The 26150-nt window shown below is 38.8% G+C and overlaps 2 protein-coding genes across 4 annotated transcripts in view; both read left to right on the forward strand.

The window, feature by feature from the left end:
- MICU2 (mitochondrial calcium uptake 2) overlaps window positions 1-26150 on the forward strand; it is a 146620-nt gene that overhangs the window by 106310 nt on the left and 14160 nt on the right. Inside the window, exons 3-7 of the mRNA XM_027469067.3 lie at window positions 4533-4564; window positions 4683-4758; window positions 9581-9628; window positions 13570-13652; window positions 18074-18136. Of these exons, the coding sequence (XP_027324868.3) occupies window positions 4533-4564; window positions 4683-4758; window positions 9581-9628; window positions 13570-13652; window positions 18074-18136 (302 nt within the window). The remainder of the gene's footprint in view (window positions 1-4532; window positions 4565-4682; window positions 4759-9580; window positions 9629-13569; window positions 13653-18073; window positions 18137-26150) is intronic.
- Window positions 1-26150, forward strand: part of ZDHHC20 (zDHHC palmitoyltransferase 20) — a 201005-nt gene that overhangs the window by 106234 nt on the left and 68621 nt on the right. The window lies entirely within an intron of this gene.

The raw sequence follows: 26150 nt of genomic DNA on the forward strand, positions 1-26150 counted from the left end.
TGTCGTCTTACTTTATCTGGGAAAAACAAGTAATTTCTTAGGTCCCTAGTATGACTTTGAACTTGTCAAACTTCAGCAAGGATAGCAATGATTGCTATCTAAAATTTAAAAACTGTGAGGACATTTTTTTTTCACTTGGTTGTCACTGTGTCTATCTAAAGTAGAGCTGAAGAGAGATCGTGGGCAAACCTTCTCAGTGACATTGCTGATAAGAGGGACAGGAGCCTGTTGTTCCCTTAAGGAAAGATCCCTATTTTGTCCTGTTCCAATTTGAGGTTAAGTCTGTGGAGGAAGATTTCTTTTAAAATTAATGATGATTTCCATATTAGCAAAATAGAGCAATACTGAGACATGTAAAATTCTACTTTCTCTGCTATCATTGATGATAGTAATTTTTCTGCTTTTGCTTTGGCATTTGGTTGTTGTTGTTGTAATTGTGGATCTTAGTGATTTTTGTTCATTCTTTGGCTCTGCACATCTTTTGTCAGATCTGAGCCCTTCCTGAGCCGCGCGGGTGTAAATGGCTGTTACGGAGTGCAAGTGGGTACTTGTTTAATTCAGCCCCTTCCTAACGCTAATCCTAACATTGATGTCGGGCTCATTCTACATCTCAGTGTAAAAAATTGATAGCTGATGGAAACCCTTCTATTGTAAGGAATGTATGTGACAAAATACCCAGGCTTGCCGAGGGCAAATTAAAGCTGAAGTAGCTGCTTTTGGCAGTGTTTTCTTAATTACAGTTGTCAGCTAACTTTCTTGGCTAACAGCACAGAATTTGTCTGCTTGCAGGTAGACTCAGCATTCATTCAGCTTAAAAAGCTAGAATGGCTTTTTTTGTCTGTGCAAGGTGTGTCAGTACCTCGTGGTTGTTCCATGGATCCACTGTAGATAGTGAAAGCCGAATGATGGCATCTGTAAAATAGGTAGAGACCCTTGAAAATGCTCAGTGTACCTCAAGCCAGAATTCCATCACAGTCTTGGCAGACGTACAGGAAAGAAAAAAAAAATCTTTCTTCCCATTCATTCCTGTTCAAAACAATAAAAAATTCAAGTTTCTTTTTCTGATATCAAAGTAAGACTGTTTCTACTATAATAAAGTTTTCTCATATGTCATTAATTTTCCTATTAGCAAAAATATATAAAGGTAAAAGAATAAAACTAAAGAGAAGTGCATCATGTGGTTCTTTTACTTATTACGTTAAATTGTTCCAACAAATAATATCCTTGCCTGTATTCCTCAGAGAAAGACTTAGAGCCTTGTATATTTGTGGCCATTTGTCAGGAGTAGCAGCACTGAGATCTAGCTGATAAAGAGGAAGAGGCATTTTTTTAGTGTCTGAACTGGTTAAGAAAACTGTTCCTACATTTGCAGTGTATTTCTTGCAAAGAAGAATTAGGGAATAAGGGCTTAAATTATGTTGTTCATCAGAGGGCTGCATGTGTGATGTGTGAGTCAAGAAATTGAAAGAATAAGCACCAAGAGCTGAATTAGTATTCAAGGAATATTACAAGTGGCTCAATAAAAGTAGGTAACATTTCCAAGTGAAAGCTGAGATTTGAACCTTCTCAGATGATTTTATGTGGTGACACTACCAATAACTGGACTTAATTCTTAGAAAATATGCAAGTAGTTACTGGAGGAAATTAATTCTACAGTTTACATTCTATTATTATTATAAGATTGTGTTCTAATACTTTACACAAACTTCAATATGAAAAATAACACCAGTGCCCCAAATGTCAGGTGTGGGTTGTTGGGTGTTTCTTTAAAAAAAAAGAAATGCTGGTGTGCCAGCACACATGCTTACTGACATCTGAATGCTATTTTCATTCCCCTACATTATAAGAACTTTTTATTTTGAAGCCCATCCTCCTCCTCCTCTTCTTCATCATCATCATCCTCCTCCTCCACTTCTTCTTTCTCCTCCTTCTCATCCTCCTTCTCCTCTGCTACTCAGCAAAGGCTTCGTCTCCTCTGTTGGTCCTCTTCCTTGTGCCAAGATTCCCCAGTCAGTATTCCCCAGTCTGGTAGCATGAGCACCTCTGTACCATTGCTGTTACCATCTTTTCACCTCTGAAACAGGTTGGTCGGCATGTTAAGATCTTAACCTTCCCCTGGAGGGTGGCCGTAGCTGAATGCAAGAGGGGAAGTGTTGACAGCAGCCACAGGTCTGTGCATGAGCTCTCAGTAACTGCATTTGTGACTCTGCTGGCTGGAGAAAAGAAGATCCACACGTCTACAACAGATTCTCCTCTCCTTTCCTAATTTTTATTGAGGTAGTGTTATTGTCACTGAGGATATATCCCCTAAAACTGAGTAACTGAGGTGTTACTCAGCACGGTGAAGAGAAGCACAAGCTTAACCAGTCCTCACGAATTTGGCCAACTAGTGTCTAAACTGCAGCTCCCAGCACTTTCTTGCATCAATTATCCATGCCTTTGCCATTCCAGCCTGCAGAGTTCAGCTCGTCTCCTTCGTCATCCTCCTGGAAGCTGGCAAACAGCTGCTGCCTGCTACAGTACTGCAGTGGTGGTTGTCCTCCTGGAGCTGGTGCTCCTTGGGCCACCAGGAGAATGGAAGGAGCAGAGCTGCTGCAAACCAAGTAAGGGTGCGTGGCTGGCTTCAAAACAAATACAAGGAGCATTTTCGGTGAAAATCATTGCAGGGTGGTTTTCCCTTTTTTCCTTTCAGAGTGTGTTGTTTGTGGACACGCAGCCTGACTCATTCCCTCTTAGAAGGCGTCTTGCCTGGTGGGTTCTCCTGAGATGAAAGGGCTGCCACAGTGTGATTTAATTCCTCGTTGAAATGCGCCGTACAGAGGAGGCGACATTTCAAGGCTGAGATCTGAATCACAGTACTTGCTAAACAGCCATTCATTAAGATGCTCTACGGTGGTGTTACACTGCTCAGAACTCAGCCCTGCTGCGTATAGGGATTTTTACTCGCTCTCCCAAACTGTTGGTAGCCTGTCTTCTTTTATCTCAAATGAGGCAGAGCAGTGGATTTTGTGTTTCCTTTGGCCTAGAAGGTATCTGTGCACATGGCTTTATATATGTGCGTGTGCAAATACATGTACACGGGCTGCACAAAAATGTATTCATACGCAGTGACAGGTGGTGCTGGCAGCACCTGTTGCTGGGGTCACTCAACACTCCACTTATAAAACCCTAATTTTAGTTGCTTATAACTTTTGTCAAACTCAAACATTTGGGTTGAAACGTTATGTGCCAGGTGCCTGCCTTAGGCTGATTTGGGGGCTGGGGGGAGGAATTTTTCAGCAAAAATGTTACTGCCAGCTCAGGGAGCAGAGACCAAGGCACTGGCTTGCCCATGCTGAAAAGCAGACTGGTGCTGGCTGAGGTGTTCCAGCAGCTCCCTAGGTTGGAAGCCAAAAGTTGCCAGTGGGGTCCCCCTGCAGCTGGGCACGTCTTTTGCCACCGTTACAGAAATGTGCAGTTTTGGTGAGAACGCACCTCGTTTTGGCTAAGCTATGTGAAAGCACTTGGCAGAAGGTTGTTAACCGCAGCCCACCAGGCTGTCCCTGTCGCATCCCATTCCCAACCGGCAGCGCTGTGCTGGGGGCCCTGTGGATGAGAGATGCCCGTGAAGCAGCCCTGGAGCCCGAGCACGGCGGCTGTACCCGGCGGCATCAGTCCCGAGAGCAGATGCAAGGAGCTCTGCCTGGGCTCGCGCTGCGTCAGTGAGGAGGAGAGAGAGGCTGGCTGGAGTCCAGGAGAGCTGGAGGTGAAGGAAAGGAGCCATGAGAGGGGCACGAGTGAAGGACACGGGGCTTCAAGCTTCGTTTGAGGAGAAATGCTGAGGAGACAGGGCGGTGTGATAGGGCGGGTGGCCGGAGAAGTGACGGAGCGCAGCGCCTGCCGGTCTGTGGCTGCAGGGTTTCCGAGCCAGCTGAGAAGTCCCACTGATAAAACACATCACAGATCTGCAGCCAGGAGTACAGGAGTACAGCTTTGTACTGCACAGTGACCTCCCCGTTTGAATGTACACTGAACCTACTGATAAACACTACGAGCCTGTATGGTTTCCCCTGGTGCTGTTTCAGGAGGAAGAGTTGGTCAATTTACTTCTGCTTCACAGAAATATCAATTCTTTCTTTTTTTCTTCTTTTTTTTCCCCTGTGTTTTCTTAGTTTTTGAGTACTCAGACTGCATTATGTGTGCCTGCAAATCCCTTTGTAAATAATCCAGTTGTTTCTCACTGTATAACCTTACTGTGTGACCGCGCTGGTAGCCCGCAGAACGCGAAATCACACCCGTGCGTTAGTCACAGATACCGAGGTGGTTTGGGGTTTCGTCAAGGTTGAAAAACGTTTGAACAGACTGCTCAGATTATTTTTAAATGCTGTCCTTTCTGGATCGTTGTGGGAATTAGAAACAAACTGCCTGCTGCAAAATATTCTGTTTCAAATTAGTTAGCATTTTCCCATAAAAATCTGAAGAAATGCCACAGAACCTGATCAAAGTTTAATGTCAGAGTTTGTTATTGAACGATGATTTTTTTTTTATTATAGGTAAAGCCTCAGCCAAGAAACTGACAAAAAAGGTAAGCAAAATGTTCCTTTCGTCTTCAAAAGAACTTGAATTCTTTCTGCTAGTTAACTAAATAGACTTCTCATTTAAAACCATTTTTTTTTATTATTTTCTTGTTTGTGTCTTTCAAGGAGGTGGATGCTGCACTGCTGTATGTTACAAAAGCCAAACCAGGACCGACCTTTTTCAGAGAGCTTGGTGATAAAGGTAACAAGGCACTTTTGATCCTGAAGAATACATCTTGTTTTTTATCTCATCGTATAGTATAAATTGAATGTAGTTTTAAAGACTGTTTCATGGATTTGACTTCATCCCCATCTAGCCAGCAGCTGCATCTTTGGCAAGTCTCAGTTACACACAAAGGAGCAAAGAGGCAAGGCTGGGAACTGAAAGCCTTCTGAGGTGCATGCAGGACACATGGAAGAAATCACAAAACCTACTTAGAAAAGAGAAAGGGGCTAAAAGGATGACTTTGGTGCAAAGTGGACTTTTAAGACCTGTTAATAACGGGTCTTTAATTTCATTATATAACTAAAATGCATGGAAAGAAAGAATAGAAAGAAAATTTGTATCTGATTATGTAAAGTGGCCTCTGTGGTTCCAAGGGTGGTGGAATTTATTTCTCTCTCTTTGGGATCTCAGTGGCCTTTCACAGAATCAACGTGCTTGGGTTTCTTTTCACTCAGCACTTTGACCTTATAGCTGGCTATAAAAGCAAAAAAAAAGAGAGAAATTGAAAGAGAAAACTCTGAGAGCTGGGATATTGTTTGTGTAACAACAGGGAATTAAAGGACATCAAATAAACATCTCATTAGCAGAAATTAATTGAAGGGGCGAAAAACAAACAAGAGGATCAAGGAAACCAAATAAATGAGTAATTAACCATTTCATCAGTAACAAAGACTGAAATTCCCAAACTAATGAGAAAGACTGACAGTGCCTATTCACAAACTTTGTGTATCGGAGAGGTCGGCCTGCATCCCTTACCCCGTGGATGTCTCTGGAAGAGAAAGCTGCCCTTCCCCTGCTCCTTGGCAGGCACCGGCCACGCTCCCTGCAGGCACAGCAGACCCATGGCCAGCTTGTGCCAGGAGAGCAGCCCTCAGGCTCAGCCTGCAGCCTTTCACCTGCCCTTTGGTCTCTGCGGGGTTGATTTCTTGCATCCTTGTGCAGGCGTGGAGAGTTCTTCAGCTGGGTGCCTTGCTTGCCACAAGCTCAGCCTTTCTGTCAGTGTCATGCAGAGGCTGCAGGCATCCCCTCCGTGGCCATACCTCAGCAGCCCTGTAATCTCTCGGAACAAATGGAACAATTTTTTTCCAATCCTAGGGAAGGCTGTTTCCAGCTGAACATTCACTCCCTGTCTTTGCAAATTATTAATAGCAATCTCCGTTCCCAGGACAGCGTTTAAAGGATTCCCGCTCTTCAATTCTCAGATATTCTTTCACTATCGCTGATTTTGTAAAGCTTTTCTTTTTGAAGTGGTTGACACCACAGATCCCCAGCACATTCTGCCTGGGAAAACCGGGAATCCACCAACAGAAAGTGAAAATATAGCGAAGCGACCCAGCCTGCTGCTGTTGCAATACCCACAGCTGACTGCTTGGCAGAAAATGGAGCTGCTGATATGCTTAGGCAGGCATCTTTTCCATCCTGGACCACTGATCTTCTCTTCTATAGGACTTTGGGTCTCTGTAGTCTGTCCTTCCAAGGTCTGTCAGGAGTTTGAGATGATGCAGGAACATGCAGTGCAATCATCCCTATGTCTCGACATTGCACAGAATCACAGAGCTGTTAAGGTTGGAAAAGAGCACCGAGATCATCCGGTCCAGCCATCTCCCTACCACCACTGTCACCCACTAAACCCTGTCCCCAAGCACCACGTCCAACCTTTCCTTGAACACCCCCAGGGACGGTGACTCCACCACCTCCCTGGGCAACCCGTCCCAGTGCCTGACTGCTCTTTCTGAGCAGAAATGTCTCCTAATTTTAACCTAAATCTCCCCTGGTGCAACTTGGAGTTTTTAAAGTTTTTGGTCATGATGCCCCTTTTAATAACATTGACACTTTTGTCTTCGCACACATTATTACTACATTTAAAAAGCTATAAATATTTATATATTAAATACTGCTTTTACAAGTACCAAAATAATGAATCTACACCTGTTCCATGATTTAACTGAGATTATTTTAACTACCATCAAATTGTTATTTAAATACCAAGCAGAGGGAAAGCTGTCATCAGTCCAGTTTGTAAAACATAAAGCTAGGGAATTCTGCCTTCTAGTGGGCAATTTTAAAATTCATGTCATATTTTGTGATATATTTATGATTTATTCAGCAATAAGAATATTGTACTGTTAGCATTTGATATAAAGTTTGAGGGGAGAGATTTCCAGGGAGGCATAGGGGAGTAAAGTAATTTAATGTTAGAAAATTACAATATTTTGCCAATGCTAAGTGCAAGAACTTGGCTGCAAGTGTGCTGAGTCATTCAACAGAATGTGAATCTTTATCTTTTAAATTTTGCTGGGACATGAATATAATTTTCTGTGCTTTTTTTTTTTTTTTTTTGGAAGTTGTTCAATTGTCTCTTTTAAGTGTAAAATTTGAGTAACTTTATAATAATTGCTGCACAACAAAAAGAAAATTACAAAACTATTTAATTTACTTTATGTTTAAGATAAATCAGCCACTCACTACGGGTAGTAAAAGAACGATAGAATAATAAGAAGAATTTTTATGGAAACCAGTCCACAGGTTAAAAAGAAATCATATCTCAAGCGATTTTGGTATAACCACTCTGCCAGAAAATGCCAAACATGCTATGGATTTACTTTAAGGCACCAAGACAGGTTTTAAGGAACAACAAAGACATTTTTTACTTATTTTTATTACCTTTACCTTTTTACCTATTTCACTCTAGTGACTTCTCAGTTTAGGATAATATGATGCAGAGTCTGTCTCACCCCTGCCATTTCTTGCAAGGCTCTCCTTCCAGCCCTCTGTAATCAGAGTGCAGAGAAGCATGCCATCATGCTTCTCCCTTGAGCCGATAATCAGGGTGTTTTCTTTAAAATGGTCTTTTCTTTACATCCTACCATCTCTGTATAAATTTTGCACATTCTTTCTACAAAATTTTAGAAGGTATGCCATTCCCTGTCTGCACATACACCTAAAACCTTCAAGCACTCAGCATAATGTATCAATTATTGCTAACTTTTTTCCTCCGTTTTTAATAAATATAATCTACCATGTTAATATCAGTTCAAATGCTTTGATAGAGATGTTTTTCTTAGATCACCCCTTTGAGTGTGTCATCTCTTCTTGTATATCCCAACACTGGGCTCTACATTGCTCTGTCAAGTGGAAGCTCCTTGTCTTCACCTTCTGGGTCTTCCAAAAATTGTCCCCGTACATCTGAGAGGCAGACTCCCACTTCTGCTTGGCCAATAATCTTCACTTGCTCATTACATTCTCATGCAGGGATCTCTGTGCTGATTGCACTGCTGTCCATGACTGAGAAATATTTTCTATATCAACTTGAAAAGTTTCTGCCTTTTCTTCCTTTATATTCTTCCTTTAAATATTCTTTTACTGTGACACATGCAAAACAAAATTAGGGAGTAGGAATCTTGATCACTGTCCATCCCACTGTTTGCTTGATTTTTTCCCCTCCCCTATTTGCTTCTATCCATTTTTAGTCTCATCTTATACTTGGATGTGTAGGATAAAGAAGAGGGTAGGAGGTCTTTTTCTGATTGTTTGGTTTTGAGTTTGTAGAAAGCCTGGACACTTTGCCTAGAAAAATGATTGCAAGTTTTACAGCAAAGCAATTAATTGATGACCTTGCAATGACCATACTAGTCTATTGACAATGCATTAACTCTAAAAACTGTCAGCAAAACTAAATCTTTCAGACTGTTGTGTTTGGCATCTTAGTATTTCTAAACTCTGGAAGTTAAAACTTTAAGTGTTAAGTCACTGTCTGAGGCCAAACACAAATGTTGTTGGCTCTGTGTAACCATTTATCAGAAGTTAATTGTCTATCAGTGAAGCTTAAGTGGATTCTTTATCTATCAATTAGCTGTATATAAATTACAAAATATAGTTTATCTTTACACAGATAGCATGTCTGAACTTCATTATTTTCAGCAGCTTCAGCATTATACAATGTTTAGCTCACAAGTTAAAAGTAGCTCAGGTATTTTGAAAAGTGTTTTACAAAAAAAAAACCTTTACATTTTTTTCTTCAAGCATTGTTGCAGGGCAGATGGTTCAGATTCTGTTGTTTAACCATCCTCGTTCTGCACTCTCTATCTTTAGCTTGTACGCTCTATTTTGACGCTATCACATCTTTGTGTTTGCTCAGGCTTTTCATCTAAGGCGGTATTTCAAAGGAAAACACTGGAATTTTCCTTCAAAAGGGGGGAAAATACTTTCACCTTGTAGAAAGGACATGTTCCTATTTAAAAAAAAAAAAAAAAAAAAAAAAAAGAAGCCTCCTCTTGGCACACAGCCCAGCCGTACTATCGGCGCAATCTAGCAGCTTGGCAGCTTTGCGTGTTGCCATGTTCCCCCTGAGAATTAGAGGGAAGCTGTTCTCCGCCCGGCCGAGGCTGCCAAGGGATGGAGTACTTTGATCCGTCAGGGTAATGTTGGAGTAGTTCTCCTCCCAGGTACTAAATGTGACAAAGCACATTTAATTTATTTCCCTTTTATATAAACATTGAATGTTTTCAGTGAGAATCCAGAGATTTAGTGCAGGCCTTTTATTAATACCAAATAAACCTTGCTCTCCTGATTAGACGTGAGCATTGATGAGTCTCTGGATAGGGAATTTTACCTTCAGAGCACTAAAAACAGAAGTAAAAACTTTATTAAATAATAATGTGGCTTACTTTAATAACCTATTTAATATGATGTTAAACTACAGTTTTTGTATTTATGAGATTTGATCTTTCAATTCTTGTTATAAGTATATATATATATATATATGTTGTGCAAGTCATTTTTAACTATTCCTTTTCAGGGTTGATATCTTATGCAGAGTACCTGTTTTTGCTGACCATCCTAACGAGTAAGTATTACATATTTAAAATACATATGCGTATATACTCAGCTGCTAACACCTTTCCAGGAACAGCTTCTGATATTTTTTCTCTTCTAATTTTCTACAGTATAGTTGGACTTAAAGAACAATTGTGTATAGTGTGATAAGGCATTAATATAAGTGGCTATAACTTTAGTTGATTGCAGCTTAGTTCCATAGTGTCCAAATTGGTCCATGGCATTGTGTCAAAAATCTTGATAAACCCTCACCGTAGGATCAGTAAAGTCCTTCAAGAATTATTGAATAAGGGGAAGCGTTGAATACAGGACCACATAAAGAGGGGAAAGAAGAACAGTGAGGGAAGATAAATAATTTTTCTCCTGGATAGCAATTTCAGTCATTTTGCACAATGAGATGTTAGCATTATAGCTCATGCAGTGGTGTAAAAAGCTGTTGCAGTGTCTGAAAGGTTGTTGCCTTGTATTTATATGCTCAGATACGGATGATATACATAAACAGCAGATTTCTAGAGTGTCCCTTTGTTTGACACTTTAATTCTTCTTTTTTTCATGTTTCTGTTCCTGTTGACTTTGTTTCCTTCATGGATTTTATATGTATTTCTTCCCCCTCCTTTACCTCCTTCCTTTTACTCTCACAGACAACTTTTTTTAAATCTTTTTTGCTCGGTATCTTCATTAGTCAGGGTCTCCCATCTCTTGTTTTGGCTAAGAGATGTGAAACTCATGTCTTGTCATGTGTGTAGAGAAGAAAGGTTTGGGCGGCTTCAGCAGAAGTCAGACCTGATCGTGTGGCTTATTCTTGCAGACAGCTTCATCCAGCTACATAACAGAGCATGAAACAAAAACAAACAAACAAACAAACAAGCTTTCAGTGGAAGCAAACTCGCTTTATCTGCAAACAACAGGCATTTTGTTGCTTGTGTGTGGAACTGATCTTCGATTTTCTAGTTCTCTTTGCCCATACTTACTCTCTTCTGTGCTTGCTACCTTCCTGCGCTGTTCTGATAAAGTGCAAGTGAAGCTGGAAAATACCAAGATTTGAGATGCAATGCATACAACAAGCATTAGGCAACAAGACCCATAGACTAGCAGTGCTTGAGCCTCATGGCTTCAATGGCCTCAAGGCTTAACCAGTACTGACTGTTCAGTGCTGCATGTGACTTGAGTGTGAGTTATGCCATGTGTTCAAGTGTTGTTTTTTAATCACAAGTAATAGTACAGTCTTGACGAATAAAGCTAATTTTAAAAGTACTTGTTGCAAAACAAAAAAAAAAAAGTTTGTTTTTTTAAAGACAACCACTTTGTAACTTAAGAAGAATGCCTTGATTAAATTTGCAGAAATAGGTGCTGCAGTTTCTATTCATTCAAACTTCTGTGGTAGCTGAAAGTAACTTCATGCTAATTTAGTGCCTGAAACAATTAGAAAATTGAAGCTGTACCAGAGCAAGTTGTGCCACTTCTCCAAATAGTCAAACACTATTTTTCACAGAGTTTATATAGGAATATATTGAACTGCAAAAATAAAGGCACATCTCAATGAAGGACGAAAATAAAGTGTAAATGTTGTTGCTTTGGTTTCACAGAGGCCTAACCTACTGAGCAGTGTGAAAGCAAATGTCAATAAGTGTTGGTGTCTCCATCTTTGCCTAACAAGCATGCCACGTTAGTCAGCCTCCAGCTACACAACCTATCCCACTTTTGCTAGTGAGAATTAATGCAAGATTTCTTAAAGCAGATATTAATACTTAAATGACTTCTGAATCACCAACAGAGCAATAGGGAAGCCAAAAAAGGGTCAGCATAGTCCTGGCTACAGTATGTTGCTGGTCAGCCCATGCTGCCCATCATATATAAAAGCGTTACTTGTAACAACACTGGACCTCCAAATGTAATTTAGTGGGAGACAAAGGCTTTATTTGCCAACTGTGATCTTTGTTCTCTTTTCTCTGTGCCTTGTATTATTGTCTTTTTTCTTTCAGTGCTGTATTGAATTTCATTTTCAGCAATTGGTTAATGGAATTTTTGGTAAAAGCTCTGCCTGCCGAACGAGCCTAAGAACTGAAACTGTCACCACGGCTAAAAGCTTTGCTTCAATTAGCCAGTCACTGAAGCTGACAGTTTGGTCAAAGCAGGAATGGTTGCAGGGGAAGCACCTAAGTATAACCTGCACTCACAGCTAAGATGAAACTCATGGGCTCAGATTTTGGAATTTTGCCTGATTCTAATTAAATACAAATATATCTGAAGTAGTCTTTGAACTATGCTTATTTTACGAATGCATACCTTTGGGGTTACATCATATCAGATAAGTATGTCATCTCTGAACAGTATAAGCAGCTTTAGGTCCTATATTTTCAGTAACAGCTTTCTTATCTGAAAATTGCAACACAGATGGTATGAATTACTATTAAATACATCAATTACTTTTATTCTCTAAATATGTTATAGGATAGACTCCTCTTGCTTTTGTACTAGTAACACAAATTTAGAGTGAGGCATTTCCATGGAAAGGAAGCCAGTTTTGATTATTGTGACCCAGTTGCTGGGGAAGGGCTCTGCTATGCAGATTGCAATGGTATTTATAAACTATCCTTACATCACAAGGTTGCTTCACAGAGACCGTTAATTGGCTGCTGAAGATGTAGTTATTTCTAAAATGTAAAAATAGTTCTTTGTTTAACCATCTTGCTATCACTTAAAAAGAACAGGGTATTTCTTTAACTTTTTGCCTTTTCAGAAAGACTCTAAAAAGAAGCAAGACATGAAGCTTTGTAGGATGGAACTGGAAGAATGTACTTCCAAAATAAAATAAAAAAAAAATCTCTGGAGGCATTAGTGTTTGTAGAGATACTGCTTCACTGCCCTCATGAGTCCAACATTACTCTTGGAAGCATGAATATATGCTGCAGAAGATAACTCCATGGCTTTTGCTTTAATGCCTGTCATGACTGTGTTGTGGAATTAATTCACCTGCTTCAGAAATTGCTGGGATAAGAGCTGGCTACTTCAGTGAGCTGTAAATACATTTCAGAAGCACACTGCTCCTGTGTGGGCTTGCTAATGAGCAAGGTCACCTCGTGTAAGCAAAGTAAGATCAGGAAATTGTGGGAAGGAGTTCAGAATGCAGTTTTTATAGTGCCTGCAAGACGCAGAACTCATTAAGCGTTCGCGTTGAAAAGAAACATCCACACGATGAAGGAAATGCAGGGTAAAGTTTTATAAAATTCCCGAAAAATTCAGCTTGATGGGAAGCATACAAAACATGCTTTTGTCAGAAAAAAAGGCCAGAAATAGCAGTTTATTACTTCTCAGTAACATTTGAGTACATTGTTTAGGGAGGATGGAGAAGGAAAAACGGGCTTGTGGCTACCACAATGGGAGCGGGAGCTGGAAGAACTTGGAGCACCTACAAGATCAGTCCATTTTCTAGACTAGTGCAGACAGAAAATAGTGACATACAGTATCACAGGGAAGAAGTACTGGAGAAATACACTAGCTCTTTCACACAATTTGGTAATTATTATTGGTTTCTCAAGTCTCTTTCCAGTCATGTCAGCTAAGAAGTAGCTTTAATAAAGAGGGCAGAGCTGGACTTCAGAACTGAGCCAAAATGTATAGAAAATATATGTGAAAGACCATAACAGTAGGATGTACAACATACTCACAGTTGTCTGGATCAGATGGACATTTGTGGCAGTATTTAGGCATTGCTGCCATTTGTTGCTTTGCCATTGCATTAATAACCCCTTGAAACGGTAGTAAAAATTATTTTTGGAATGTTTGCTTATATTGAAGGAGGTACATATGGTTGACTGGAAATATGAAGTACATGCATGGCTGCGGCAAATGGAATCTGCAGGCAATATTCCTTTTAGATTAAATATTTATGTACTAGTGTAAATGCGTGTGTGTGTGTACACCATAAAGTTTTTTCACACTTTGTTGCAGAACCCCAGACTGGATTTAAGATCGCTTTTAAAATGTTGGATACAGATGGCAATGAGCAAGTTGAAAAGAAAGAATTCTTTAAGGTATGTGTATGTATGTGCATATTGATTTTAAAGCATTTAAGTATTTGCATAGGTTGTATTTGCTAAATGATTTTTTTTTTTAATTTTTAAACCTATTTTTTTTATCTAATCTGTGATCACACGTTTACTAAAATACTTTATATGAAAGGAGTACATAGCAAAGCATTGCTGTAGAAATGCTTATCATACATGAATCCGCTTTGAATATTACCTTTAGCTTGTATCTAAACCTTTCTTACTGGGGAGGCAGGAGTTATTCTACATCCCTTAATCCTGGGAGCTAATTTAAATAACTAGCCCAAGCCAGGAGCATGTCACTGAGTTGATGAACAAGGATGCAGCCAGTGGTCTGGTGCCTGAGCTCGCTGCTGGGCCCAGTTTGGCTCAGTCATGTAGGGGTAGCCTATAGGGTTGGGCAGCATATAGGATTAGACAGAAGCAATGCCAGAGCATTGTGCAAGAACTAAACAAACTGTCAAAGGCAGTGATAGTTCTCCCAAAAGCAAGTACTGTTTTTTAAGGCAACTTGGCCTTAACTTTAAGGCAACTGGCCTTATGGAAATCCAACCAACTTGATTTTAATTGGTAGAAGTACTTTTCTCTTTCCAGCAGACCAAGCTATGCTATTTCTTACACTTTTTATCAGAAGATTAGACTATGTTCTTCTTTGAACAGTCTAGGAAAGGCACAGTCTAAGACATGTTTTCACTCCCCACTGTAATCTCAGTGTGAAGACTGGAAGCTTTCAGTCTTCAGGGTGAAACCTCGTGCAAGTATGGTGGCAATTCTGCAGGTGGGACTTTACTTCTGGTGTTCCACCAGAGCTTCTGGGTGCAGTTTTCACAGAGAGAAAAATGGTGTGTTGATAATTCTTTAAAATGTTTGTGTAAAAACAGTTAATATAAGATTGCTGAGATAGACTCCATATAGTTTGCTAGTCAAACTGTAACATGGTATAATTAGTGTCTGCTTTTCCTGTCTTAGTGGTAAAATTCTGACTTTATTGAATTTAAAACTCCTTTTGATAGTCTACTGGTTGTTAATCTCCTTTTTCCTTTGAAGAATCCTAGAGCAGCTGCAGGAAAACACTGAGGAAACGTACTTTAATCAGTTAACCTGTCACTTTAAATAATAGTTATATTGATAAAAAATACAATAAGTAATGGCAAGTGGTGGACAAATTACAGACTTCTGTATTTTGTTCCTGTATTTTTGCACAATGAAACATCATCTCTGTTTCCTGTGAACATTTGAAAGTGCTGGCACTTGAAAATATAATTCCTTCCATAATTCATACTCTCAGAAAAAAATGTGTAGAAAATCTGCTTAATAAAAATAAAGGGAAAAGTGGAGAGTGTTCAGCATAGAGAAAGTTAACAGAGCAGTACCAATGAAAATACTGTTAATTTCCACAGAATATTTGACAATAATTCTAGGAAACTTAGGTAAGAACTTTGTATTTTTGTTTGTAAAATGTCAATCATGCTTTGAATTGTGTATATCTCAACTCTAATGTGTTAATGAATAACCAAGCACAAGATGTGTCATGTGAATCATTCCGGAAAGGGAGAAAGGCAGCAAGCAGACTCTAAGCCCAAGTCCTTAATGCTTGAAACACGTGATAGAGATAGATAAGCTGTTCAGAGCTGTGTGGATCAGTCACTGAAGGAATATGAGATGCAGGATTTCCCAGTGGATTCACTGCTCTTTCCTAATATCAAGTGAATGTTCAGGGACGGAGATCTTGAATGCAATTCCATGATTTGAAAGAGAGAGGGTTCTCTTTTCCTCTACAGCCTTTCCACTTCTGTATACATTTTCCTCTTTTCAAGGAGAAGTTTAGGGAAGGGGACAGACTCCTCTCTCCTCTATATCTCTTTGTGTTCAAGCCAGTCTATTTTTAATTTCTCCTTCATCCGTGTTTCAGTGGTAAAAGTCAAAATGCAAGAGACATTGCACCTGATTCCAGTATTAGGGCCCAGAACCACAATTTGTGTTTTGAGGTAGGCATTTACAAGGATTTTCTGCTTTGCCCTGCAGTTCCAGAATGAAGCAGACTTGGTAAATATTGGGTTTTCACAGACCTTAGTGCCAACCCTGCCAGAGTGCACGAAGTTGTTTCCCAGACCTTTATTATCTTCATCCTTGCAAGGACTGTAGGATACTGGCCAAGGCATTCATATGAGACTTGGCAAGAGGGATTTCCAGATATATGCATCCCTTGAAGTGGAGTCTGACACTAGTGCACATAATAACCCAGGCACCTTCACCTGAGACCCTCCATCAAGGATAAGGCTAGCAGAGGTCCAAAAATCCCTATCAAATAAGGAATTTCCCTGACTGTCCTGATGAAAGATTTTTAAGTAAAAATTGAATGTTATATCCAATGGAGTTAGATATATCCTTTCAGTCAGCTCATCTTCTTCAGAAAATACTACTTCTTTGTAGGCCTTTAGTAGAGAGGCATCCATTATGCATAATAGGCCTCATTCTCTTTGAATTTGCCATTAGTATCTCACTGTGATGAACAGATATAAATATTAAATGCAGATAAATGTTACATGGAGAAGTTCAGTATTAGAGGCCATTGCTCGAGGGCAGAATTTGTATCCCTCTGTGAGCAGTTGATGCACTATGCTGGAAAAAATCTGCAAACTACTGGAAACTCTCATCATTTTTTCCCAAAGTATGGTTTCAAGCAACGTAAGGATTTTCAGTCTAAGAAAACAATAAACAAGATCTTCTAGAATATTTGAAAGAAAAATTATACTGCAAGTCTGTGTTCCTTAGTATTCTTTGCAGATCTTCTGAGAGTCCTTCATAAATAAAACCCAACAGGAAAAATCATATCTTCTCTCATTTGGAAAGTATTACCCATTTTTCATGTAAGAAAAAAATAAAATTTGTCAGAATATGGCGGAGCAGATGTATTTTTATCCAGAGGTCTATATTGCTATTTTGCTATCAGGAAATTCATAATGCACTTACTGTACTGGCCAGTCGTTTTTGTAAGTGATCAAAAATAAAAAGAATTTGGAGAAACTTGGAGAAACTGGTACTGTTGACCTGTCTCATATTTAGAAAAGTCATGCTTTTCTAAAAATAATAATAGAAAACTCAAACTGAGGCTATCAAAAGAAAGAGAGAAAAAAAAAAAAAGAACAGGTGAATCAGTCAAAATTTGAAGGCCATACAAAAACCTGTGGCAACAGAAACAGTACAGTTTTTTCTACCCACTACTTACAAGCCCATATTGCTTTTCTAAAAACATAGCCAAAAAGAAAAAAAATGAAAAAAATGAAAAAAAATATATATAAAGCCCTAAGAAGAGATTTGAAAAGCCCACAACATAATGACCATGCTAATTTGATCATGGATTTTTTTCCCAGTTTTAATGGGCAGAGTGAGGAATAGCTCAGAAATGTTTGAGAAACAAGCCAGCAGTGTCAAAAACCCTAGCTTTAAAACCATCTTTCCTAAAGAGTCTAAATCCAGAGTACTCAGAATAAGTCCATATCTACACCTAACATTTAATAAGTCCCTTCTTCTTTCATTTTTGCTGTCCTTTTGAGGATTCGTGCAAATGTCTATGAAAGGTAGGTATACCCTATGCTATGATAAATCACTCATTCTTTGGTCCTGTTGTCCTCCCAGGCTAAAATAAAGTCATAAGGAAAGCTTGCAGCCAAGATACAGTTTAGATGCTTTTAATAATCAGCAAATTAATGTATTTCCTATATTACCTGAAAGCTCTACTTCAGACAGTGAAAGTATGTTCTCAAGTGTGAGTCATTCCAGTACTTCTAAAGATAGTATTGGCCAACTCATTCAAAATTCATTTCATTTCTGGGGTGGAGTGGAAACTCAGACCACATTCTGCTTTATTCCTGTTCTGAAAACCTGGTTGCTTATTTAATTGAATTACTCTTTTTTGATAATTGTATAGTACCTCATTTGAACAGGCATGTTTTTCTTGTCTAGAAGAACTTGTCCATAGCAGAACTACACAGAAATGTGTAGGAGGACAGCATGAAAATCACAGAATAATTTATATTCCCCAAGTGACCCTTGATTTTGTATCCCTGAGTTTCGAGATCTTACGGAGTGAATACTAAGCTTCTAGTGCAAAAGCATCTCTTCTAAAAACAGAGTAATTGTTGGGTTGCAAGAGAGAGATTCAGATGTGCTGCTTGGCTATGTTAACCACAATAGATCAGACTTTCCTGGGAAAAAGTGTGTTTGAATAGCAAAATATCCTTAAGTATGCAAATACCTTGTCATGACCAAAGAACCTTGCAAAAGCGTTACTGAGTTTATAATTAATAAATGGTGAAATTAATAGAAGTTTCTGAAAAAAAGAAAGCTCTTGTAAGATCTAATGTGTAATTTTCCTGTGTTTTGTAATGTCTAAACAAATACAGCTGCAGAGAATCATTGGAAAGGAAGACGATTTAAAAACAGCTGGAGATGAAACAGTATTTCAGGTATGAAATAGAGACACATTTTTCTTTACAAAGCTATTGTCATATTTCCTGTGAACTTTTTTATTTTTAGGTAAGTGTTATTGTTTTAATTACATATAAGTTCATGATTTGTCAACTTTACTTTCTAACTGGGAAAGAAAAATGATTTTCATTTCTGAATGTCCTGTTTAAATGTATGCAATTAATGTTTTACTACTGTGTAGTCACTCCACTATTTGGTTTCTGTAAGCCTCTGTTTCAAAGTAACTCTTCCACACTTCAGAAAAAGACAAAAACCTCTGAATTGCCATGTAGGAAAAGATGACTTTGCAAATAAAAATCGATGCCTTAAACTTACCTAAGTGCTGCTAATGCAGTAATATCACCTTGTTTTGAGTTGGTTTGAAATGCAGTTGGTCTCATTAAGATGACAAAGGCAAAGATCACTTTATATAGGTCCACTTCCAAAAAGAAATGGCTTAAATCCAGACCAGAAGAAGAACCAATTTTAGAATGCAGTGTTCCAGCCAGATTAGAAGTTTCACTGGATTTCAGACCATTCGGACATAGCAAATATGTATTGTTAGTCAAAAGAGCAGGTAAATTCCTGATCAATTCTGTCTGTTTTTCCCTTAATCCTGACAGTATAACCTACCTTTTTTCCTGAGTAGAGTCTTTGCCAGCTGCCATCTTTTCTTCAGTCTCTGTTCAGCACAGAGACATATCCTGTTACCTGGATGAGATTGAATGAGACTGAAAACAGAGGGGGAAGTTCACAGCATTCTGAAAACACTTCAGGATAAACTGATGAACTGGGGCAAAGGAGAGGGAGAGTAGAGATGGATTATCTGCATCTATTGCTATAAGGTGCTGCTTGCATCAGCAGCACTACTTCTTGCTTAAATTGGATGGCATAGATGAAGTGTTTTTCTCTCCACAGACTTGCTTTCTGTCTTAAACTGAAAATGGATAGTTGGGAATAGGGCAGCAGTGGCTAATGTTGGAAGCATTTGATAAGAAAATCATACAGGGATCTGCTTTATAAACCTGTCATGCATCAGCATTTTTTACAGAGAGTAGGTCTGGCTTGGCTTGTGTTTACTTTTTCACCAATCCAGGGAAAAATGGAAGTGACAGTATTGGTAACACCTTTAATATTTACTAGGCATAAACAAAAATTGTTTCTGTTCCATGAAGGTATTGGTCAATATGCGTGCAAAGTTCAGCTGAAAATTATTTAAGTGAGTAGCAACCTTCTTTTTTGAATCATTTCATCAGTCACAAGGTTAAAATAGCTAGCTTTAATAGGGTTGTCTACTCCTCAAAGCCAATTTCAATTGAGATTTAACTGCCATGACAGTGAAAGAAGAAGGATCTTTATTCTGCATGAATGCACAGCTATAGTATAAAATGTCTAGAGAAACTTTGATACCGTTGGACAGATTTAGCTATAAACGTGAGCTTAGTGGAAGCTAATTAAATACCTGAGCCTGACTGTCTATTTAGTCATGCTTCAAAATTTATCTTCAGAATTCTCCATTGAAAAACATCCATTGAATGGATGTTTCTTAGCAGATTGTAAGTGGACTTACAGCCTATTCAAAAGATGAATTAAATATATTTGCATAGTACAGCTATCTTGACTAACTATTCTGTTACAATTTTTCTTTTGATTTTTCTATCCTGTCTTTTGTCTCTCATAACATAAGGTGCTTATAAGCAGTGAATGTGACTATACTAGCAGAAATTTCTTTACTAAAAGGGTTGTGCAGCATTGCCCAGGGAAGTGGTTGAGTCACCATTCCTGGAATTTTTGAAGAAACATGTAGATTTAGAACTTAGTAGTATGATTGCAGTATTGATGAGTCAGTATTACTTTCAAGCAAAGCAAGTAAAGCATAAAAACATGTATTTTAAATTGTCAGTGTTTTTTGAAAGCCGGGATATTTCAACAGAAGTTTGCTGTTTCAGATAATTCTTTATTTCCATACTTTCACAATTTGCATACAGGTTTGCTACTATTTCAAAGCAATTCCAGGATCTGATACCAGATGGAAAAAAAATGTTACTGATTTATGAAAATCAGATTTAAATTGTGGTCTACAACTTCATTTAACCACCAGATATACATATCAGGTATTTTCTCTGTCCACCATGTAGGCAAAGGTCCCAGTCAGTCATTTACTGTTTAGAGATACCACTCGGTACTCATAGTGTGTTAGGAAAAGAAAACGCAGCTGTGCTCTTAGGTCCTTGCATCTCTGTTTCCTTTACTGAGAATTTGAATACAACTCTAAAATTCAGAATTTCACCCATTATGAATGGCCCTTGACTGGAATTGCAGTGGACTTGGTTATCTAAACAAGCACATTTCAGTTGAAGGATTTACTTTTTCCAATGTTAAAATCAATGCTGGAAGAAAAAAAATCTGCCCAGCCTTAGCCAATCCAGTTGTTCAAGAATCTGCTTGTTGACTTTTGCAGGGCATGCAAACTGATTTGTTCGTAGCATAGGCATGCACGTGGTGAAGGAGAGATGCAGGCACACTTACAGAACCATCAGTCTGGTGATCAGTAGACTGGAGAAGTGCAAAAGTGAACAGGGGCAGTGACTGTCTTACCTGGCCCATCTTCCCCATAGGCCAAAAGCAATGCTGCATCTATGATTCTATGATTCTATGATTCTATGATCTTGCTTCTTAGCGCAACCGTACTTTTTCATGTAAGACATCCAGCTGAGCATCTGACCTTGCTTCTTGAAATAGGAGAGGAATATTGCAGAGTGTTATAGGGAAGTGCATGAGCTAGAAGAGTTTGGTATATTTTGAAAAACACGTTGTACAGTTAAAGGCACTAGTTGCTTCTTTATGTTGGTGCCCAGAGTTCCTTAAAAACTAAGTTCTAATTGTGTTACGTGCATTAGCATTCTGGTAGGGAAAACAGTGCTAATGTTTGCAGATACCTGCTATACAGCCCAGTGGTCATGGAAGAGGGACTGTGCTCTTGGGCCCTTCAGCTGAGATTAATGAGTTATCAAGCAGTTTCAATACCTCTAATTTAATATGCTTTGTGTAATGGCTAAACTTAGAAATTAATTTTAGCTCTTGTTAGAAAAGGAATGGCAATACAGAGTCTTCTGTAGTTCTTAAAATTGAATTACCTGCATTGTTAAATTCCCAAATGATTAAATGCATGCTTCTGAATTCCATAGTGAACACGTTTTTATACAAAGTATCTCATTTCCATACATTTTTTTAAACATTTAACTAGTACTTAGGGACACAGCCATTAATCTCTTTTAAATGGTATAATTTTAGACCCACAAATGGATATTTTCCTATTTATTGTGTATCACTTGTTTTAGCTTGTCTACTTCTCTTTTTTTTCCCCCTTTTTTTTTAGTCCTAAGAGAGCTGAATGACATTAGTCGTTCACACGTTTATCACCACTTCTGACCTTCAGGCATTGCAACATTGCAATGCATCTCCTCAGCCCCAGAGACTGAATGGGCCATCATAACTTGTCCATCCACTCCTTAGAATTTCTAATTAATTTAAAGTTTTCTGTCCATAGCTTCAAAGTCTGCAAAGCCCTGGGCTCAGAATAACTAAAGATTGACTAAACCAAAGGGAGGAAGAAGATGATTAACAGCCATGGTCTTCTAGTGCAGTAATACTCTGTAACAGGGGTACCACATATCTGTGCAGCACATGAAATTTTCCAAGGATGTGGCCCAAGACTAAAATTATTGTCCCTCCCAAAAGAGTGCATCATAAATCTTGCCACCTTTCATTTCTTTGCACATTTCTTCTTGAACTGCCTTCTCCAACATACATGTGCATGTTTTGTATCAGCCAATTAACACCGAATTCTGTTGAACAGCTTTTGGATACATTAAAATGAGGATTGTTGCTCTGATCCTGCATGTTTTAAAGGAACTTGTCCAGGAAGGTAAATCCCATAAAGATCCAAGCAGTACAGCGTCAAAATATTCAGCTATTAAAAAGCTGCTGGGTTGCTCACGGGCAAGGAAATTATTTATTTTTCCACATGATTTGATGACAGTATAGCCTCAAGAGAGATGAATAAACATCCTTTCTGCCATCTTTCTAGACACCTGTTGTGCGAGTACATTACCATGGGACTGGACAGTGAAAGTCTCTCCCACGAGGAATTCATCTGGAAGTCTGCTGTGGTCACAGCAGCACTGCTTTCCATTTCTCCTTTAGTCTCTGCTGTGTAACCTCATCTGAAGCCCTTTCAATTACAGAGCTTGAGATGCTAGATAGCAATGTGGGCTCCTCACAAGCCAGGGAGGACACAGGCTCTGGCCTGACAGCTGTAAGAGCTGCAGTCCTAGAATCAGAAGTTGTAAGAAATTGGTAATAAGGTTGCTCTGCTCTTATGACTACATAGTGCATTTGCTTATAAAATTAATTGGAACAAACTGGAAAAGCTGCATGTAATTAGGATTAGTTGGCATTTTGTGACAACTGGCACTTGGGGCCCGAATATGGAACACCTGGTTGGGACAGCGGGGTGGGGATGTTGGTGACAAGCTCTGGATCTGCTTCAGCGCAGACAGCAGGGAGCTTCAGGCATGCTGGGAGCGCACGTGCTTTGCCTCAGAGGCCAAATTAACATTAATCAAAAGAGCGTGCTTCACAAAGCTTAATACCTCCTGAGGGGGGTCCTCATTATGAATTCTCTACTTTTTATGGAAATTAATATTTTTAAAGCATGGTATGACAGGGAGGCAGGGCCTGAATTCCTGCGAGGAATTTACACCAAAGCTGCTTCCCCCCACTGCTACCACTGCACCTGTCAGGCCTGATTCAGCAAGGTTGGGTCCCTCTTACCATGCTGGCAACAACTTGAGTTGGAACCTACTCCTACTTTTGTCAAAAAGTGTCCCCACAGTGTGTGCTCCTAGATTAGCTTTATCCTCTCCAGCTGGAAAACTTTTTTATTCCATACTTCCTCAGGAAACAGAGGCAGGCCTTGGGGTGGGGTGCTGCAAGCAGAGGACCAGTGACTAGCCATTATGGTACAGCATAGGCACTCCATAGCATCATCTGTCATTAAAGAACAGCTAACACCCAGGCAGTAGGAGTGCTCAATATTGTCAAATGCTAGATATAAGTTGTTTGTTGTTTACAAAATGCTCCTTGGGATTTCTTATCAGATACTGTCTGTTATGCCTTGAATAGGAAAAAAAAAAAATGCACAGTTTAGCCTGTCTGTACCAGACCTGGTGTTTCTTGAATCCTACCCAGTGAGAAAGTGCCTTGCAAAACATTCATAACTTTAGTACGGATTTACATGATTAAAGCTGATTCATTCTAAAATTACATGTTGTTCATTCTGGAGCCCTGGCTGGGCTCGCTGGGCTTTGCCAAAAAAACGGCTGCTTTTGGAGATCTGGATCTCCCAGTCTCACTAGCTTGCCTGTTTACAACTTTTCTGACTGGCTGAACGTGGTAGGATTAATCATAATGGATGCATCTTTAAAAACTACTTCCCACAACTGAGTTATAGTTGTTATAACTGTAGAGTTGCAGGATATATATCCCAACAGTTTGTAGACTCTCAGAATGACAAAAACCTTGATGGTCTTGAGTCATGTTTGAGGGGAAGCTGCTTAGAGTGAAGACTAGATGACCTCCAGGGATAGTAGCCTGCCATGAAGAATTAACTGACCTGGCAGATGAAAAACAAGTAACATTTCAGAGAAATGCACTCTCAGAAAAAAATTGCAAGGATTTAGTCTTAACTTCAGAAAGATCTGTGTCATCCCTAGCAGATAGAAATTAATGTATTGTTCTCCTTGATCCTACTTTCACTACTACCTCTGTTCTTCATACATCTACTCACCATCTATCCATCTATCTTAACCAAAAGAAAAAAAATAAAAAATATGTATTATTTTACATTTGCTATTAAAGCAATATATTGTAAAGCAAATGCCATCTCCCAGGAAGCAAGTAAGAGAACAAGGAACATATTATAGATTTTAATCATGATGAATACTTTCCAGTCATGCCTCAAGCAAATTCTGCGATGAAAGGTAGTGAGAATCCAAAGACAGTAAGTCTATTAACATTTCAGATGAGTTTTGAAAATCAGTTAGGTACGTTATTATGAAAATCCTGTCTCACTATGTGATACATTTCTCAGTGGCACTTGTTGCTGCTTGCTGCAGTATCAGGTCCTAAATGTCAAAAGCTCAGTGGGGAGGTACAGGATTAGGTAGGTCTGTTCCCGTGACTCAGTGTTTGCAGCATCAGGTTTCTATGTTAACAGTCTATGTAACATTAAAAGGAAATATCTGATCATGTTGTCTGATTTCATTTAACAAGGAATAGTTGCATAATTCATCATTTAGTGGTACTTTTGTAAAGTGTACAAGGTGTTAACATTACTCTAAGGACATAGGCTCATGTTTGTAATATGTACACGTGTGTTCATTAGAAAATAAAGACTTGAGTGGCACCAGAGCTTGGTCTTCAGGATTCTCTGTCTGAATCAGTGGACCCAGGAACATGTCTGAACTCCCCAGTTGAGACACATGTCCCTGCCCCATTCCATGCTCGCATCAAGATGCAAGTCAGAACACCACCATCCCGTCTCCTCTCTGTGCCTCAGCTTTCTGTAAAGCACACAACCCCAGAAGTTGCTGTAGTGCACCTTCTAAGGGCTGAAGCCACCAGACACAGCAGAATACAAACTTTCACTCAGTTTAGATAGTGGTTATATGACTGAAAGCTACTGAAAGTCTGATCCTTTTTACAGCTGCAAGATTAGGTTATCATCTCATTCTGATTGCCAAGAGACATTCCAAATGTAAGTTGTTGTTCTACCTAAGCTCAGGAGGGCGAGGTGTTGGAAATATTAATAGAGCTCTCATTATCTTCTAACAAAGATTTGTCATGTTCGTACTAATTTATAGATTTCAGTAGCAAAAGCTCCTAATGATTCTGTGGACAAAAAGGAATTATGTACTAACATGTACTTTAATTTAATAGCATTAACTCTAGTAAAAGCAATTTTTTGAAATTTTACCCTTAAGCTGTAGCCTCTCTGGTCTCCTATTGCATATTCTGTTTTAAAGAAATGTACTGATTTCTGGTTTTAAAATACATTGAGCTCTCACTAACAGAGTGTTTGGACATCTGCCAATTCCACTTTGGAATTTAAACTGATAAAGAGGGTAGCCAACAAGTAGGTGCATATTTGTTATAAATCCAGGGATAGGCTTTGTCATCTTAGATAAGATGAGATAGCTATTGTTTGTATGTCTTCTTCTAGCTTGTATCTAGAGAAACCCAAATAGAAGAAAAATCTTTTTCTGTTGAAGTTTTACTTTTTAAAACGTTATTTTAAACTTTGTTTTTCAGCTCACTTGCAACACAACACTGAATTTAATATGGAGTCATTAAATTGGAAGCATTAAATTATGTAATATTTTATTTTTTAAAATTACATCAGCAAATGTATTCCTTGCATTTTTCAAGTGTTTTTTGTACAAATAAGAAAAACACACAAAAAGCAGATTAGAGTCTCCCTGCAGTGAGAAATACATTGATTCTTCTCTGATTCTTCTCAGAAAACTTTACATTCTGTCATTAATAGTTAGGGTTTGACATGCAAACAAGCATACACAAAAGGTTGACTTTTGACTTTCAAGAAAGCCTGTATGAACATTTATGCTTCAGTCTTCTGATCAGTAATCTGAAGTGATTAAAGTTTAGAAGGATGGACCTTATGGATACTGAAATATTCTTTGCCTGCAGTTAAATGATAAAGTTCAGTAAGTGCAGTTTGCATATGGCTTGAAAAGTTTTTTTTCTGTGTTCACTCACACTTAGTTTGTATCACTGACATTTAGTGAATTGTGGCTTGCAGTCGAAATGAGGAATGTTACCTCTTAACTATAAAATAACTGTGTCACATATGCAGTAAGCATGAAACACGCAGTGGGCTAATGGGACTTGTTATTGATGATGCTGAAAGCTAAATAACCATTAGTATTAAAT

This window comes from Anas platyrhynchos, chromosome 1 (assembly GCF_047663525.1).
Source record: "Anas platyrhynchos isolate ZD024472 breed Pekin duck chromosome 1, IASCAAS_PekinDuck_T2T, whole genome shotgun sequence".
Lineage (NCBI taxonomy): Eukaryota > Metazoa > Chordata > Aves > Anseriformes > Anatidae > Anas > Anas platyrhynchos.